Source organism: Microcebus murinus, chromosome 1 (genome assembly GCF_040939455.1).
Source record: "Microcebus murinus isolate Inina chromosome 1, M.murinus_Inina_mat1.0, whole genome shotgun sequence".
NCBI lineage: Eukaryota > Metazoa > Chordata > Mammalia > Primates > Cheirogaleidae > Microcebus > Microcebus murinus.
In genome coordinates, this window is record NC_134104.1 from 86,194,165 (window position 1) to 86,209,849 (window position 15,685).

The 15,685-nt window shown below is 34.8% G+C and overlaps 1 protein-coding gene and 1 non-coding gene across 4 annotated transcripts in view; both read right to left on the reverse strand.

The window, feature by feature from the left end:
• Positions 1–15,685, reverse strand: part of NAALADL2 (N-acetylated alpha-linked acidic dipeptidase like 2) — a 1,254,620-nt gene that overhangs the window by 61,306 nt on the left and 1,177,629 nt on the right. For all 3 annotated transcript variants that reach the window (XM_076003772.1, XM_076003759.1, XM_076003769.1), the window contains one exon: positions 8,257–8,350. In XM_076003772.1, the coding sequence (XP_075859887.1) occupies positions 8,257–8,350 (94 nt within the window). The remainder of the gene's footprint in view (positions 1–8,256; positions 8,351–15,685) is intronic.
• On the reverse strand, positions 5,876–5,978 carry LOC142875510 (small nucleolar RNA U13). Its single transcript, XR_012922872.1, has one exon. It is a non-coding gene; the product is annotated as a small nucleolar RNA U13 (small nucleolar RNA).

The window sequence follows — 15,685 nt, forward strand, 5'->3', positions numbered from 1 at the left end:
ATACAATTCTGAGGAACACAAAAGGGACAATAATTAAGGGATATTATGTGATAGAATGTGAATTCAAAGAGAAATGGTGGGAAAGAAAAACTAGTTTGGGGACTCAAACACTGACAATGTGGGACAATCAGATTTTCTTATAGACACAGCTACCTCAAATCCTTTTTTAAACTACGTATGGATAATCAATAAATGAAATACACTCTCTAATATAGTTATGTAGTCAGAATCTATACAAAAATATAATAGAGATTGAGACTAAACATATTGTTAGGAATTTACCCCTAATAGATAGCCAGTCTCTTACCAAAGCACTCTATTTGAACAAACAAGGTAAAGCATTTTTCAGAGAACACTTTTAAGTCCTTGTTACTCTAAAATGATAAGTTCCGGAAATGCCAATTCAAGTCAAACTTCTAGAAATCTAGCATGTACATATTTCCCATGGGAACAAAAATCTTTCCTTGGAATTGCTTGGATTTTAGACAGGCTGCCTTGGACTTCTCAGAGAGGGCATAGAACTGAGTATTCATTGTACTTCACTACCTGTAGGGCCAGCCCACAGATGGAATTGGTGGTAATTAAAATAAAGATTGCAGACAGATGGGCTGAGAACTAGAATCAACCTATTTATATGCTCATAACTTAATTTTGGCAGTCAGGAAATTCATTTTTTATTTCTCAGAAAAAAACACACATTCGATGAGTGTCAATCACTTGTGATTGTACAAAAGAACCAAGTAACATTAAAATTGAAACTATAAATCTAACAGGACACAGAAATCGTGCCCTAGTAGCATCATCACCTTGAAATACTATCCCTTATTCTAAAATGAAGTGATTGACACTAATGAATTATCACAGTTAATTAAAAAAAGAAAAAAAAAGATCAAATCCACATTGTCAGTTATTCAAAGAAGAGGAGGAAATGCTGCCAACAAGTGCTTTACATTTAGTGAGACAATCTATGTGGCAACAAGCCACATAATTCAAAATTGTATTTCCTGCTGAGTCTGGCTTGCACTAAATAAATGCACATAGCTAGATCAAGTGAAAATTACTTTTACTTTATTTGATTATATGAGGTCTTTACAATAATGCTAAATAATTAACATTCAGAATTCTGACAAAGAAAAATAGCAGACATTAAACACAAAGCATCAGAATTATATAGTCAGTTAAAGTGTTGTTTTATACATTAAGAAGTGGATAAAGTGAGAAAAAGTAAACTGGTGAGATTATTAAGAGCTCACTTTTTAATTTGCTTTCGGGTTCAAGGATGTGGTCATACTTTATTTATTATTGATACTCCCCTCTGCCCTGCAAACTAGTACAACTGCATTAGAAATGTAGTTTGGGGACATATAGTCAGCCCTCCATATCTGTGGGTTCTGCATCCATGGATTCAATAAACCATGGATGGAAAATACTCAGAAAAAAATGGATAGTTACATCTGTACTTAATACATATAGACTTTTTTCTTGTCATTATTTCCTAAATAATATAGTCTAGTAACTATGCACACAGCATTTACATAGTATTAGGTATAATAAGTAATCTAGAGATGATTTAAAGTATATGGGAGGATATGGGTAGGTTATATGCAAATACTAGGCTGTTTTATATAAGGAACTTGGACATCTGTAGCTTTTGGTACCCATGGAGGGTCCTGGAATCAATCCCCCATGGATACTGAGGGACAACTGTACTTTTCTTTGTCACAAGTACATCTGAATGAAGTATATAAGCTATCTTATCAGTCACTATTTACAATATATCTCCATACACCACAAATAAATATTCATTCTCTATTATGTGTTTGGCATTGGCCAAATATTAAGAGCCAAGGTCACTCAGTCAAAATGAGCTTTCAAGAACTATTCAATAAATCAACTAAAAAAAATTATTCACTGGTAAATTATCCTTCTTTCTGGTGGTTGTGAGAACGGCAGAGAATGGTCTGCTGCTACCATAAACTAGTGTAATAAATAAACAAGATGGCCGGTTGTCAAGTGGTAAAAATTACACCATTGAAAATGCAATTGGGTTTCAGAGACCTTCATACTTATACTGTTTGCAGTAAGGAGAAACAGTATTTATAGTTCAGCCTTGAAGGTCAATTTTTTTTTTTTACTGTAATTGAGAATTTAAGAATTAATCACTGCTAGCTGTCATAAAAAATAAGAAAATATATCAACAATTTAAGCTTAAATTAAGCAGTAAAATTATATGTTTTCATTTAATACAGTACAGAAACTCTGTTTAGCTAATGAAATCATCTAGCATTGTAGCTAAAATTGAAACTGAAAAATTTATTTAGGTGTTGAAAAGTGGTATCCGTTATTCACACATTAGCAATTTATCTTATTTTAGAAATAAGGTTATAACCAAAGTAGTCAAAATAGAACGGGTGATTATCATTTAGCAAACATTTGAATAATCTTTGGCCATGGTAATTTTAAGTCATGATGATTAAAAGACAAAAATGTATAGTTTAAAGGTGACAATTCCCTATCACTTTGATCAAATATTTATACTCAGGACATGGTAAAAGAAATATTTTTTTGGCCACTTTTTCATTAAATGTTGTTTTGCTTTGCTTCGTTTTATTAATATGGATATATCTTAAATCTGGGTTCATCTTTCTGAGTGAAAGTGACAGGGAGAACCAAGGAAACAAAATAAAACAAAACACACACAAAAACCAACAAACAAAAAGTTCTTCACTTACAGCAGAAGCAATCTGTTATAACCACAAGAAGCCAACATGCTCCTAGCTCACTCAACTCCACCAAGAACCTTGGATTTTAGGGACATATTCATCTAGACATCTACTTCATCTGGCCTGGAGTAGAAATGTTCATAGAATGAGTGCAGTTTTGTTTTGTTTTTTTCCTCCTGTGATGACATACTCAAATATAATTATTAAAGAAAGGATTATTAACCTGGCCTGGTCTCAAAATATTTTCTTACCTTTTTGCTTTTACTGAAACCTGACTTTCCTCTAACGATATGGCTTCCATTGTAGTCCCCTCAGGCAGTAGCACTTTTTTCTCCAGCACCCTTTGTACCGTCACTACTCATTCTTTGAAGATTTTTAGCTCCTAACTCATAGTCATTCCCTCTTATACAACTCTTGTCTTTGTTCATGGCAAATTTAATTCCCACATGGACATATTCTGGTCTCTCTGTTCCTTAGCATCTTTTCCTCTAGTGATCACCTACCACACTTCCAGGATCAGATACTGGCCTGGACACTGTCAGAACCAATATCTGTACTCTTCTATGACCTTACTTTCAATAATTCCATTTGTCAAACACTACCTCCTGTCTTTTCAGCTCATGCACTTTCAATTCTGTTATCTCACCAAGACATAATAAAATCTTTTGGTCCTACTTCCTTTTCACTTGCCTCATTCCCTTCATATCCTCATTTTATTCCATTCCCAGTTAAGATATTTTGGTCCATCATAACGAGTGTTCCTTTGCAAACACAGTTTTCTTTATTTTAGCCAATTCATTGTCTTTTCCCAAAAAAACCTTGGCCCTACTTGAACCCAACTCTGCCTGTGCCATGCATGTGATGATGTTCAGGACAGTCTACCCCAAAATATGGCACATTGACATTTGATAGAAGCAAGACGGTCTCTCTGACCTTCTCCTACTCGTCTACCCTGAAGCAGACTGTTAAAGAATTATCTGACCTTCCTCTGAAGTATGTCATAAAACCTTAATTTCTATACCTACAGGAAAGGAACATCCTTATTCTCAAAGACACTGAGACATGGGGAATAATCTGAACAAAGAGGCCTTACTAAATTTGCCCCAATTTATTGACATTCGATTACACCTTTTTGTCCTCCAAACATACTTCTGTTCTCTTCATCAAACTTAGCATAAAAATACACAGATTTCGCTGTTTCTTTGGGGTCTTCTTTTCTGAAGGCTCCTGTGTCATGTAAAATGTATATTAAATAAATAAATTTGGATGCCTTTCTCTTGTTAATCTGTCTTTTGTTATAGGGGTCTCAACCATCATCCTAGCAACAAGTGAAGAAAGAAATCTTTTTTCCCCTATACCTACATCCTCAGCACTGAAATATACAATTATGCAGAATTATCTCATTTAAATTGTATAGTTTATCTGGGCTCTTAATGTTGCCCAAGAAACTTATCTATTTAACTTAACTATTTTCATAATTCTTCCCTTCCCACCCTCCTAAACAACTATTTTACTGATTTTCTAATCTAAAGGGACTTGCCAAGAGCTCCCACCATCACATATCTGCTATATGTTCTTCCTTCCTTCACATTTTTATGGATGTAACACTGTGTTCCTACTCTGGTCTAAATGTTTGAGTCCCCCCCAAAATTCATATATTGAAATTCTAATCCTTGAGGTAATTGTATTAGGAGTTGAGTCTTTAGGAATTGATTAGATCATGAGGCCAGAGTCCTTAAAAAATGAAATTAGTGCTCTTTTAAAGGAAGTCCAAGACAGCTTCCTTAACCCTTCTGCCATGTGAAGTTGTAGCAAAAAGATGGCCATCTATGAACAAGGAAGTCACCAGACACTAAATCTGCCAATACCTTGATCTTGGATTTCCCAGACTCCAGACTATAAAATATAAATGTCTTTTGTTTATAAACCACCCAGTCTAGGGCGTTTTGTTATAGCAACCTGAATGGACTAAAACAATTCCTAGGTAAGGTAGAGTCCTCTACCCTTGTGTTTCTTCAACTCCAGAAAATCAGTCCAGTCAGTCCAGCAATTCTCTATTTACTGTCTTATCAAATTTTCCCTTTCCACTAGGTCATCATCCTCAAGATAAAAACATGCTCCAGTTTCCTGACTCCATACTTCTTACCACATACAATCACATTTCCCCAATTTATTACCTCCTATTCTTTTTTGAATCCTTCTAATCAGGCTCTTGCTTGTACCACTCCATTAAAACTATTTTTGCTGAGATAGGCAATGACTTCCACATTGCTAAAACCAGTAGTCAGTTCTCAGTCCTCATTTTTCTAGACCCATCTGTAGCATTGGACACAGTTGATCGCTTCCTCTTTTTGAAAGGTTATATTCACTTGGCTTTGGGATATCACATTCAGTTCACTTGTTTTTCTATTACTTTTTGACACTCCTCTTTGGTCTCCTTCTCTGATTGTACCTCTTTTCCCAATTTCCAAATGTAGGTGTGCCACAGAAATCTTAGACCTTTGCTGTACTCTACATTCAATCCCTTAGTAATCTTTACCTAAGACAATTCCCAAATTTATATTTCCAGGTCAGATTTCTCTATTCTTTGGATAGAACTGCTAAGTTCCGTTATAACACTTGTTTTGAAAATGCAAATTTGTTTCAAAGTAACTGATATTAGGGCACAGTTTGAACATAATGTTAATTTCAAATTTGCTTTTAATTATGACAATTTTGTTTCTCTATGGGAATGTATTTACATATGTTTCCTAAGAGCGGGAATTTTAATTTTATTTATTTAGCTGCTGTTTGATTTTGTTTTGTTTGTTTTGGTAAAAGAACTATACAAGGCATACCATAAGTGCTTAATAAATATTTGTTAAATTAATAAATAAATGGATTCAGGAGACCCTGTGAAGTTCATAGAGATTACATGCAAATTTTTGTATATACTTAACTTTTTGTATATACTTAATGTTTTGTATATACTTAACTTTCTTTTCAGATTTTGAAAGGAGTCCTTAATCACCCACAAAAACCATATTAATAATATAATTCTAAAAGGAGCCAATAGGTCCTTTTTGAGCTTCAGTAGAGGTCCATGTTACTTAAAATGTTTGTATATCAATAATAATGCAGTAATATTGTGCTTATTTATGGATTTTTTTTCACATCAAACAGGTAATGTGTCAACATCCTAACAAAATTTGAGGAGGCACATATTACACATTAGCGTGAAATCCCAGCAATCACACTTATGAACCACAAAAGTATCATATTTATGGATTTTTAGTAATAAATTTGATTGTTTAGAAAAACAGAACTTAGCATTTTATATGACAATATTGCTAACACTTTTGTTTTTGGTGGCTTTATTTATTTAATCTATTAAAATATAACTTCTTATGTCTTTATGACAAAGATATACTTTTATCATAGAAAATTTGGACTCAGAAAAGTAACTTGTCTATCATTTATAATTGTATTACACAATCTTAGCATTTTACAGTATATTCTTTGAGGCTTCTTTCTGTGCATGATAGTTATTCCTTTATGGATGTGCTAGGTAGTTAGCAAGGGATTCTAGGTCTCCGAGGGACTAAAGTGGGTGCTGTTGACTCCATCTTGGTGCTGCCCTACCCTAATCTCCTAAGTGACTGCCATACCTGGGGAAGGAGGTAATACCTTATGAATATGCCAATCAGAATTTAGTGATCCAGGTGCAAAAAAGTGCATAAGACACTCCAGCCCATGGTCCATGCTGACTAGGTACCGTAGAGTCAGGAAATTGACCTAGAACAACCCATGTGTGTAGTAATGCAACTCCCAACTGTCCAATCAAAGCGGTTCCATGGTAATGTCTAAGCCACCAGGAAGGTCCCAATCTGGGCACTATAAAACAAGATGCAGACCATAACCAGGCCCTTTTTGTGCCTTTCCTTTTGTTCTCCCTTTCCTGTGACAATGGGTCTGGCATCATCTGTGGTGTATGTACCATGCTCTGTAAATCTATTTCTTGCTCTTGCCCTATAATCCTATCTTTCTCTCCTCAATAAACCTCATTTTTATGCTTGTCTTACTTTGGTGTGTCTGGTCATTCTTTGGCCATTAGTGCACTAAGAACTGACATTTTCAGACTGAAACCTGACATATTGACAAGTATTTACATAATGTAAAAAATAACCTCCTTCTTTGGTTCTCTGAAAGTTTAAAGTACTGTGTACAATACCAGTAGAATTTCTAGATGAAAATGAGAACTATAGAAAAATCAAAACAGTCTACAGAACAAATAAAATAGATGTTTTTAAAAAAAATCTTTGAAGAAAAGATAGTTATTATTCACAGAACTATTTAGTCTTGTATTTATACCTTATCTTTTCTTATTTTGTACAATGTCATATGCTTGGTTACTCAGAATAACTGCTACAGGTAGCCACACTGACAACGGTGAAATGAAAGCCTGTTGAAAATAGGAAAGAAGAAAACTATATACAGACTGACTTAAATATACAAAAAAGCTGGGCAATATGAGGCCATATTGTGTGGAAGCAAATACCCCATATGGCTCAATTATTCACAAGGTCATGGCTTTACAGCCAACATAATAAAAATCATAAGAAAACAACTAGAAAAAAATACTGTTTAATAGTCACTAATCCAGGTAGTAAGAAACAATCTGGAAAGTTAAAGGAAATAAAAATCACTAAATTTTTAGCTACTGGAAGTATTTGGCTTTTTAGAAAGATCTATTTTTGAAGGATAACTATTTAAGCTTTATAGTCAAAATAATGGCATTTGTATCAAGAAGTATTTGTCTACAAATGACTCATTAAAGATCTGATAGGAAGATCAAAGAATGACTCAGTGAGAAGGAGGGTGGAATCTTTAATCACATTACTGCCCTTTGCATTTGATTAATGAAGACAAATTAGGAGCCTAACAGAAAGAAAGGTATGTAGATAAAGGGGAAATGAAGATAATTATTAGGGTGGGGTCAGAATTCCACAAAAAGAAATATATTCAAACTTGAAGGAATTGAAATAGAGACTATAGAAATGATTGCCTGGTTTCCTCCTTGTTGTCTTTGATCTAGGATCTGAGCCAATATCTCAGTCAAATAGGATGGAGCCTATACCCCATAGAAACCAACCCCAAAAGAGAAACTCCTCTAGGCCAGTCTTAATTTGGACTGACTGGGTGTTAGGTACAATGTTAAAAAGAAATGGGATCCTGGAACTATGTTATTCCATATAAAACTTGTAATAATAACAGAAACTTAGAATTATAAATCTCTTTAATAAAAGACTGTAGGTGGGTCATCCTTTAAAATCTAATATTTTGCCTTATGTTCACATATAAGTACATCTCGTTTTTGTTAACTGGAAGCAAGAATTCTTCCAGGCCCTTCTTACAATCACCCTCTAGAGGAAGGGAGGCATAGCACTGCCACAGCTAGTAAGATAGATAGTAGATGACTTCATCCATTTGATGTTGAAAATTAGTTGCACAAGTTTTTATTTGCTAAAATTACCATAACTCAAAGAAACATTACCTTTAAGGCTGTTTTGAACTTCTAAAGCTATATCAAGAGCATTATAGGGCAAAACTGGTTCGTTGGCAATTTGCAAAATCACTTCTCCTGAGAGCTGAAAGAAAGCAGAAAAAAATGCTAGAACTCAGTATTTAAAGGTTTTCGTTTGTTTTTCATTATTTCAAACACTTTATGCATACAAAGTAGTAAAGATACTGACGAAAAATATAATATTATAAAATATTTTTCAAATCCCTTTTTCATTTTATCTTTCTATAAAGAAAAAAAGCTTCAGTTTCTTTTTAATAGCTCAAAATAATATAAAGAAATATAATATTTTGTTTCTTTTTTGAGCTAAATATTTAAATATTAACAAATGGGTTTCCTAGTTGAATGAATTGTTATATTTAGACTTTAAAACAATTTTTTACAGTTCAGAAAATCACATGATCAAACAGTAGAGAACTGAAAATCAATATCTGACTACTGGACTAAGTAATCAATAGAGAAAAAAATCAATGGTTGATTTATTTCATTTCAAATATAATCTAATCTAAACATTTCTTTAATATCTTATGTACTATTTTCTTAATGATTTACTGTATTCTTAATTACTTTTCCAAAATTTATCAAAACTAATATCATTTATGTATTTTTGAGATCAGTGCTTAAATTAAATTAAGAAAATAAATGAAATTTTAAATGGCATCTCCAAAGCTCATACTCAGAATTTTTTTACAGGTATATCTCTCCACCACTCTACTCCAAAACTGTGTCTGAAAACCAAGATATGTACTACAGCTGAACTAGCATCTGCTTAATGGGCTGAACAAGTCATTCACACACATCTCAAAGAACCTTAGGGCTGGTATCGAATGCCATTGTTCTCTCTTCCTCTCTGTCACAAGTGATATTTAATATTTACCTGGACTTAACAAATGCCCTTCTATCTCTTATAACCCTGAAGCTGGAACACAAGAAAATGTGACTGTGTTGACATTATTAATGTACTGTGAAATGTAGTTAGTGAATGAGAACATTGTCATGTGAAACTACACAAGCGAAATTACCACACTAACTTGAGACGGTATAATTTACGATGAAATTATGGTGCTTAATATTCAAATCTATATATTCTACAAAGGCCAAATTTCATTCAATATTTAAAAGTTATATTTATCAATTGTTTGAACAATTCATATCATAATGAAAATATAATTAATTTTGGTCTTCTGCATGCTTGGGAAAATGTATTTTTTTAAATAAACAGGAGGAACAACCACCTTTGATGCTCCTTTATTACTGTGAGATATTTTTCTTCCAAATGTAGCAACCTACTCTGCCCCAATGCCTAAGATATTTTTGCAGAGTTTTATCCCCATTGTTGGGGCTCAGAAAACAAAGCCTCAAAATAAGGTGCTTTGATATATATACTGAGCTAAAGAAGCAGCCTCAAAGTCTCTCTTACCTTCTCTGACTTCCTTAACCCTTTGGTCTCTCTCAAAGCACAGGATGAGGCTATACTCTGAAGTTCCATTATCTCCCTAAAAACTCCAAACCCCCAAAGAGAAACACAATTGCCTTCCACCCCCTCCCTGAAATCTCATTATCTATCACAGAAATGATGACTGAGGAATGCAACCCCACTTGGATGGACTTTTTCATATAGTGTCTGTCTCTTGGGCTAATTCAAATTACAAAGAGAATCATTTGTGAGTTAACTTTTGTCTCTCAGGTCCATTCATTCTCCCTAACAATCATTTACTGATTCTTTTCATTTGTGGGAAAAAAAAAAAAAACTGTCTACATTCCGTATCTCCCCCGTATCTCCTCCTCCGTATGTTTCTGTACCTCACTGAGTTATTGGGTAACCATTCTCCTGGGATTCCCCCATGCTATGCCCATTAAAAGAAACTTTTATGCTTTTTTCTTTTACTTATCTGCCTTCTGGGAACCTTCAGAAAGTTGAGGGGGAAGTTTTCCCTTTGCCCCTACACCAGCATAACAACTACAGAAAATACTGGAAAACTTCCTACTCTGATGATGTTGTACTTCAAGAAAAGAGGGTTGTCTGCAATAAATTGGTATGAATCTTTTTTCTATTCCCCTCTACCCCTTCCAAATCATGCAAGGAACCCCGATATTTGGAAATAAATTATTTGTAAAAAGGAATTTTGAAAGAAGATTAAGAAGCATTATGGTTTCTTCTTCCAATTTGCACTGGGTAATGGAAACTACAGAACAGACATGTTTTGTTTACACTTTTGGAATCTGAAACCACACATTATAAAAGATTAAAATGAAAGAGCGGGAGGAAAGAAAAAGGTGACTTCTCTGTGTACTGCTGGAGAAAGCTGTTTTGTTCTGTTTTTTTTTTTTAAAGTCGGTTGGCAGCTCAAACATCTGGAACATAAGCCAGCTACCTTGCTATTTATTTCAAAAAGAACCTGGCAACAAAGATTGGGACTTCCAAGGCACCTGGCCCACGATAGAATGCTTAGACTAAATCAGCTTCATTTGCAGCTTTATAAGCAAGAGTGAGATTTGTATACCCTTTGCCATACAGTGAGAAGAGAGGAGCCATGCCATAAACTCTTCTTACCCACTCTGAAATTGTCTTCCTCAGGCATGCTGGAAAAGCTTTCTCTTAAATTTGTATCAGGCTTTTCTTTTTTAAGAAAAGCCTACATATTTGACAACCCTAGAGACAGGTAGTAGGGGAATTAATATTCTGTGTTTAAAACATTGAGAATCAGCCTCACTGGGAAGACATAGTTAACAATAATGGCAAAGCTAAAATATCAATAACCAAAATTTCTTAAGCACCTACTAGGTATCAGACGCTGTTCGGACGTTTTCAAACATCATTCTCACAGCAGCTCAGCTAGGCAGATATCATTACAGTCACATTACAGATAAATAAACTTAGGCTCACAGAGATTAGTAGTTTGCTCAAGTCACATACCTGAGTATAACTGAGTATAACTATAACTGATTTGAAGGCCTATGCAATTCTTTTGCTATAACACAAGGTACATGTCAGAATCTGGCAAAAGTATCTCAGTTGGTTATTTGTAGAGAACTAAAGCTAGACTCTAAATCCTGTACTTATTGTCCACTGTTCTTTCCACTACACTACCATGTTTTCTGGTGGGAAAAAAACCCTATGATTCTTGTAACACTGGCCAGTACTTATAATATCTTACCCCAACCCGGGATGACTATGATATTTAGCTCCCTGTGGCACATAACATCAGCAAATAGCCAGTTTTAACATCTGTAAAATTCCATTACAATTACTTTAGAAGCACATGATCTGCCTCCAGACCCCTCTGTCCTCCCTTCTCCTCTCTTCTCTATCTTACCCCAATCAGAAGATAAAGAATGAATTATAAAAAGAAAAATTTGTTGTATAGAACTAAAAGTATTTTTAAAATATAAAAGGGTTATTATACTGAAAAAATGAGTCTGTGAACACCATATTACAAAGGCTTTCCTCTCTCACTAAATAATACTGATGTCCCTAGAGTTAGTGGTTTCATTAGTGTTAGGTAGGCAAGTTCAGATTGTCAAAGATAAAAACTATACATAAAACCTTTTTCTAAATTTTGAGAGTAATAAAGCCAAATTATATAATTGTTGTTCTATATAAAAGTTTTTCTTTCTCTAGCTTGAAATAATTTTAGTTGTATTTAAAGGTTCAAGAGAGTATTTTAAGAAAACTTAAGCTTAGTGCAGGGAAATATATACATATATATATATATTTATTTTTCCTTAAATTTAGTAAATAGTCTGTTGCCTTGTTGTCTTATAAGGGGGCATTTATGTTCTCTGACTTTGTCACAAATGTTTCACTTACTCACCAGACCAGTTTAGAAAGAAAACAAAAAATATTTATTTACAAAACTGTGAATATCTAGAGAGTAGGGTGATTTTTATCTCTTTATTTATTGTAGCCCTTTGCCCAGTATGGTGACTGTATTCGTAATAAGTGGTTTGAATAAATATATAGGTTCATTAAAACAGTATTAATTTCAGGGTCTATAATGCAATTGCTCTTTAGTTGCAGGCAGAGTTGAACATAGTGTGGTTTGTTCCATTTTTATAAACCTATTAATACATTAAAGTAACCATAGTTGGTACCTTTTGCTTTAGTTGTAAGTTAAACTATCATTGTGGGATTGTTTTTATGTTCTCAAATTTAAAATGCAATAGAGCCCTACTGTAGAAGTTGATATTATGAGATAATCATAACATCTCTTTTACAGGTTAGCATAAGAAATAAATTGAGAGAGACTGGATCACTCTGGCATGATGTGATATAATACGACAAATAGGAGGTGAATCATGAGCCATCCCATTAAAGCATTTATTGAGCCTTTATTGTATGACCAAACATTACTGTGCTATGGAGGAGAGAAGGGAGCTAAAATTTAGTAAAAGATAGTTTCTCCCTTTATAATGAACTTTCCTGTTACAGACAAGTCATACCACTTTTAAACAATTGGAAGAAAAGTTAACAGTATAAAATTAGTAAACCCAAATCTTTGATTTCTCCAAAAGCACCATTATTCTATTCTACTGTAAACATACCATGTAATTATACCACTATAGTGTGTGTGTGTGTGTGTGTGTGTGTGTGTGTGTGTGTGTGTGTGTGTGTGTGTGTTGGTCTCAGGAATCTAAAGTGTAAAAGCAGAAAGGTATTCCAGAACTAGAGGAATATAATGAGTAAAAACCTTGAGTTAGAAAGGAAGCACTGACATTTTAGAGAAACATGAAACCAGCGTGACAGAAACAGAGTTCTTCTTACTGGGAAGTAAGTTTGTGTGTGGAGTGTGGGGCAAGAAGTCAGAAAACCCTAAAACTCAATCAAGGCATATAGCCATAATTCAGTGATCTGCAGGGAGTCCTTTCCACTTGTCTTAACTTCCAGAGCAGAGGCATTATCTGATAAATTATGGCCTGGTGAGAGTCTTCATAACAGGATTTTGTGGTGCATAGTGCCCTTCGGGCTGTTGTGTTCATCCTGAGGTGATTGGACTCTGATTTATGTTACCTTATAGCAGAAAACCCCCAATTTAGCAACAAATACCCTGTGGATAACAAACCTCAGGGCAGCCAGCCATGGGCAAGGGGACTGGGGGCAGCTCCCTGAAGATGAGAACAAGAATGAGCCTCCAGTCCTCATGATCCCTTTCCAAAGCGATGACATCAATAGAGGAGAGGGAGTGAGGATGTACTCCTGACACAGTCAATTTTCTCAGCAATATGAGAAATTAAAAATGAGCACACAAAATATGTACCCCTAACATGGCTAAAATTTAGCATTAAGACTCTCATTATCTCTCATTTGTAATAAGCCACAAACTCTCTAATTGATCTAAATGTCTGTGTCCAACCCAATCTCTGCATTATAGCCTAAGTTATGCAGTTACTTATTCAAAATGTTTCTTGTGTACCCCCCCAAAGACAAACGTTTCTATTGCTTCCCTTGACCTATAGGAAAATTGATGGCACCCAATACTCAACTCAAAAGCCTATGATCTGGCAAGTGTATATATGGAAAAATTACTTGAAAGTAAAACTATCTTAAAAATCAAAAACTTATATAACCCCCAGAGCTACCAAAAAGGATACTTCAGACACAACCCATATCACAGAAATCAGTGAGAAAAATGTTAAATGCCACATCTGCTCCCTCAGCCCCCAAAAGAACTACCATGTGAGAGCTGCATGTGGAAGCAGAGACATACAGTCACCCCAAGAGAGCACCTGCTCTTGCCAATGGATGACTTGAGGGTTTCTTTTTGCAGAAAGGTTTTGATGGGACACTTAGAATGTCTTGCCAAAGGCCTTGTTTCCAGTACTTACATTTGCAAAAACCAATAGGAGGAGGAAAAATAGATAGGAAAATTGTTATGGAACCTGTAAACTTCCAGGGAAGAAATGGCTCAAAATTCCACCTTTCCTTGTTAAGGTTTCAAAAGTATTAGAATACTTTTGATGGACTTTTCAAATGAAAACTACCTTACCTGGTAGCAAAGATTATAAAAATAGTTGAAGAATTCCAATAGCCTCTGAGAGGGCCATTCATTTTAAAGAGAAGGGTTTTAGCCATGGAAATATACAGGATATCTGGTTCCCCCAATTCATGGTTATTATTAGCAACTCCTAGGACCTATCCTGTCTGCCCATGGGGACTACCACAAGGAAAGTACATGTGAACTTACAGACATGTTTAAGCAAACAATGTAAATGTGGGAACCCATCAATCTTGGGCAGTGGAACAGCCATAGCTGTGGATACCTCTGGAGGAAAGAGAGATCTTTTCTCTTCTACACCCTGAGAAAATGCTGTTTCAGTCACTGCTGTACCTCCAACAGTTGCCAAGGGCTAAATAAAAATGCTGGGACACCTGCTTTGGGGGATGGCACATACTTTCACTGCAGAGTTGCTACAGCTGACAGATCATGCCTAGGCTCTCTGGACTCTTTGGTCATAGTGGGAAGTCCATGGGCTGTGAAGCAAACAAAGGGGACATAAACAAGGTATATCTCCACAAAAATTTTTTGGATTATGAAAGAGATGGGCCCTTCATTTGTCCCCTAAACTGATATAGATTTTTTTTGTTGTTGTTGTTGCAAATATACACTAATACCTGCCAAAGGCAGGGCATTAAGGAAAAAGAAGACAGCCCTGTTGTCAAGAAACAGATGTAGGAATACAAAGTCCCTCCTTCCAGTGCTTCTTTCTGGTTTCTGTTTTTGCTGGAAGCCCCATTTCCTCTCTATGTTCTCAGCCTAAACTCTGACTGCACAACCTGGAGTTTACCATGAGTCTTATTCTGGCTTCTCCTCAAAATAGACCTTGAGACAAAATTTGAACACAATCAGTTCATTGAGAGATTAGGGCAGTGGAATAGGAAGGAAAGATAAGAAAGGGAAGACAGCCCAGTAGAATATATTTGGATTTGGTAGTAGATTTTAAAATCTACTACTAAAATAGAATGCTCACTTCCTATTTCCAGACCACAGAAAAGATAACTGGTGTAATTTTTTTTCAATTTTGAGGTATCTTTCCTCTTTTGATAACTGCCATCACCTATCTGTTATTAAATTGTGGCAGAGAAAATATATTTATAGATTAAATGGGAAATAATCAATTAGTTTATTGATATTTTTAATGACTATTTTTAGTGACATCATGTTTTGACTTTGTAACAATAGCTGTATCTTCTGCTACTCATATTGTTCCTAGAGAGGGACTATATACTATGTTACTACTTCTTAGTGCTCTGGAAAAAGAAACTTCAAGATATCAACTTTTCCTTTTAAAAAGGTTTAGTAGTAATTTGCATGTGCTGATTAACAAATTAAAAATTAAGTATCTTCATTGTACTTCACTAATAACCAACTTAACATGATATTATTACTAATAATAATAGCAG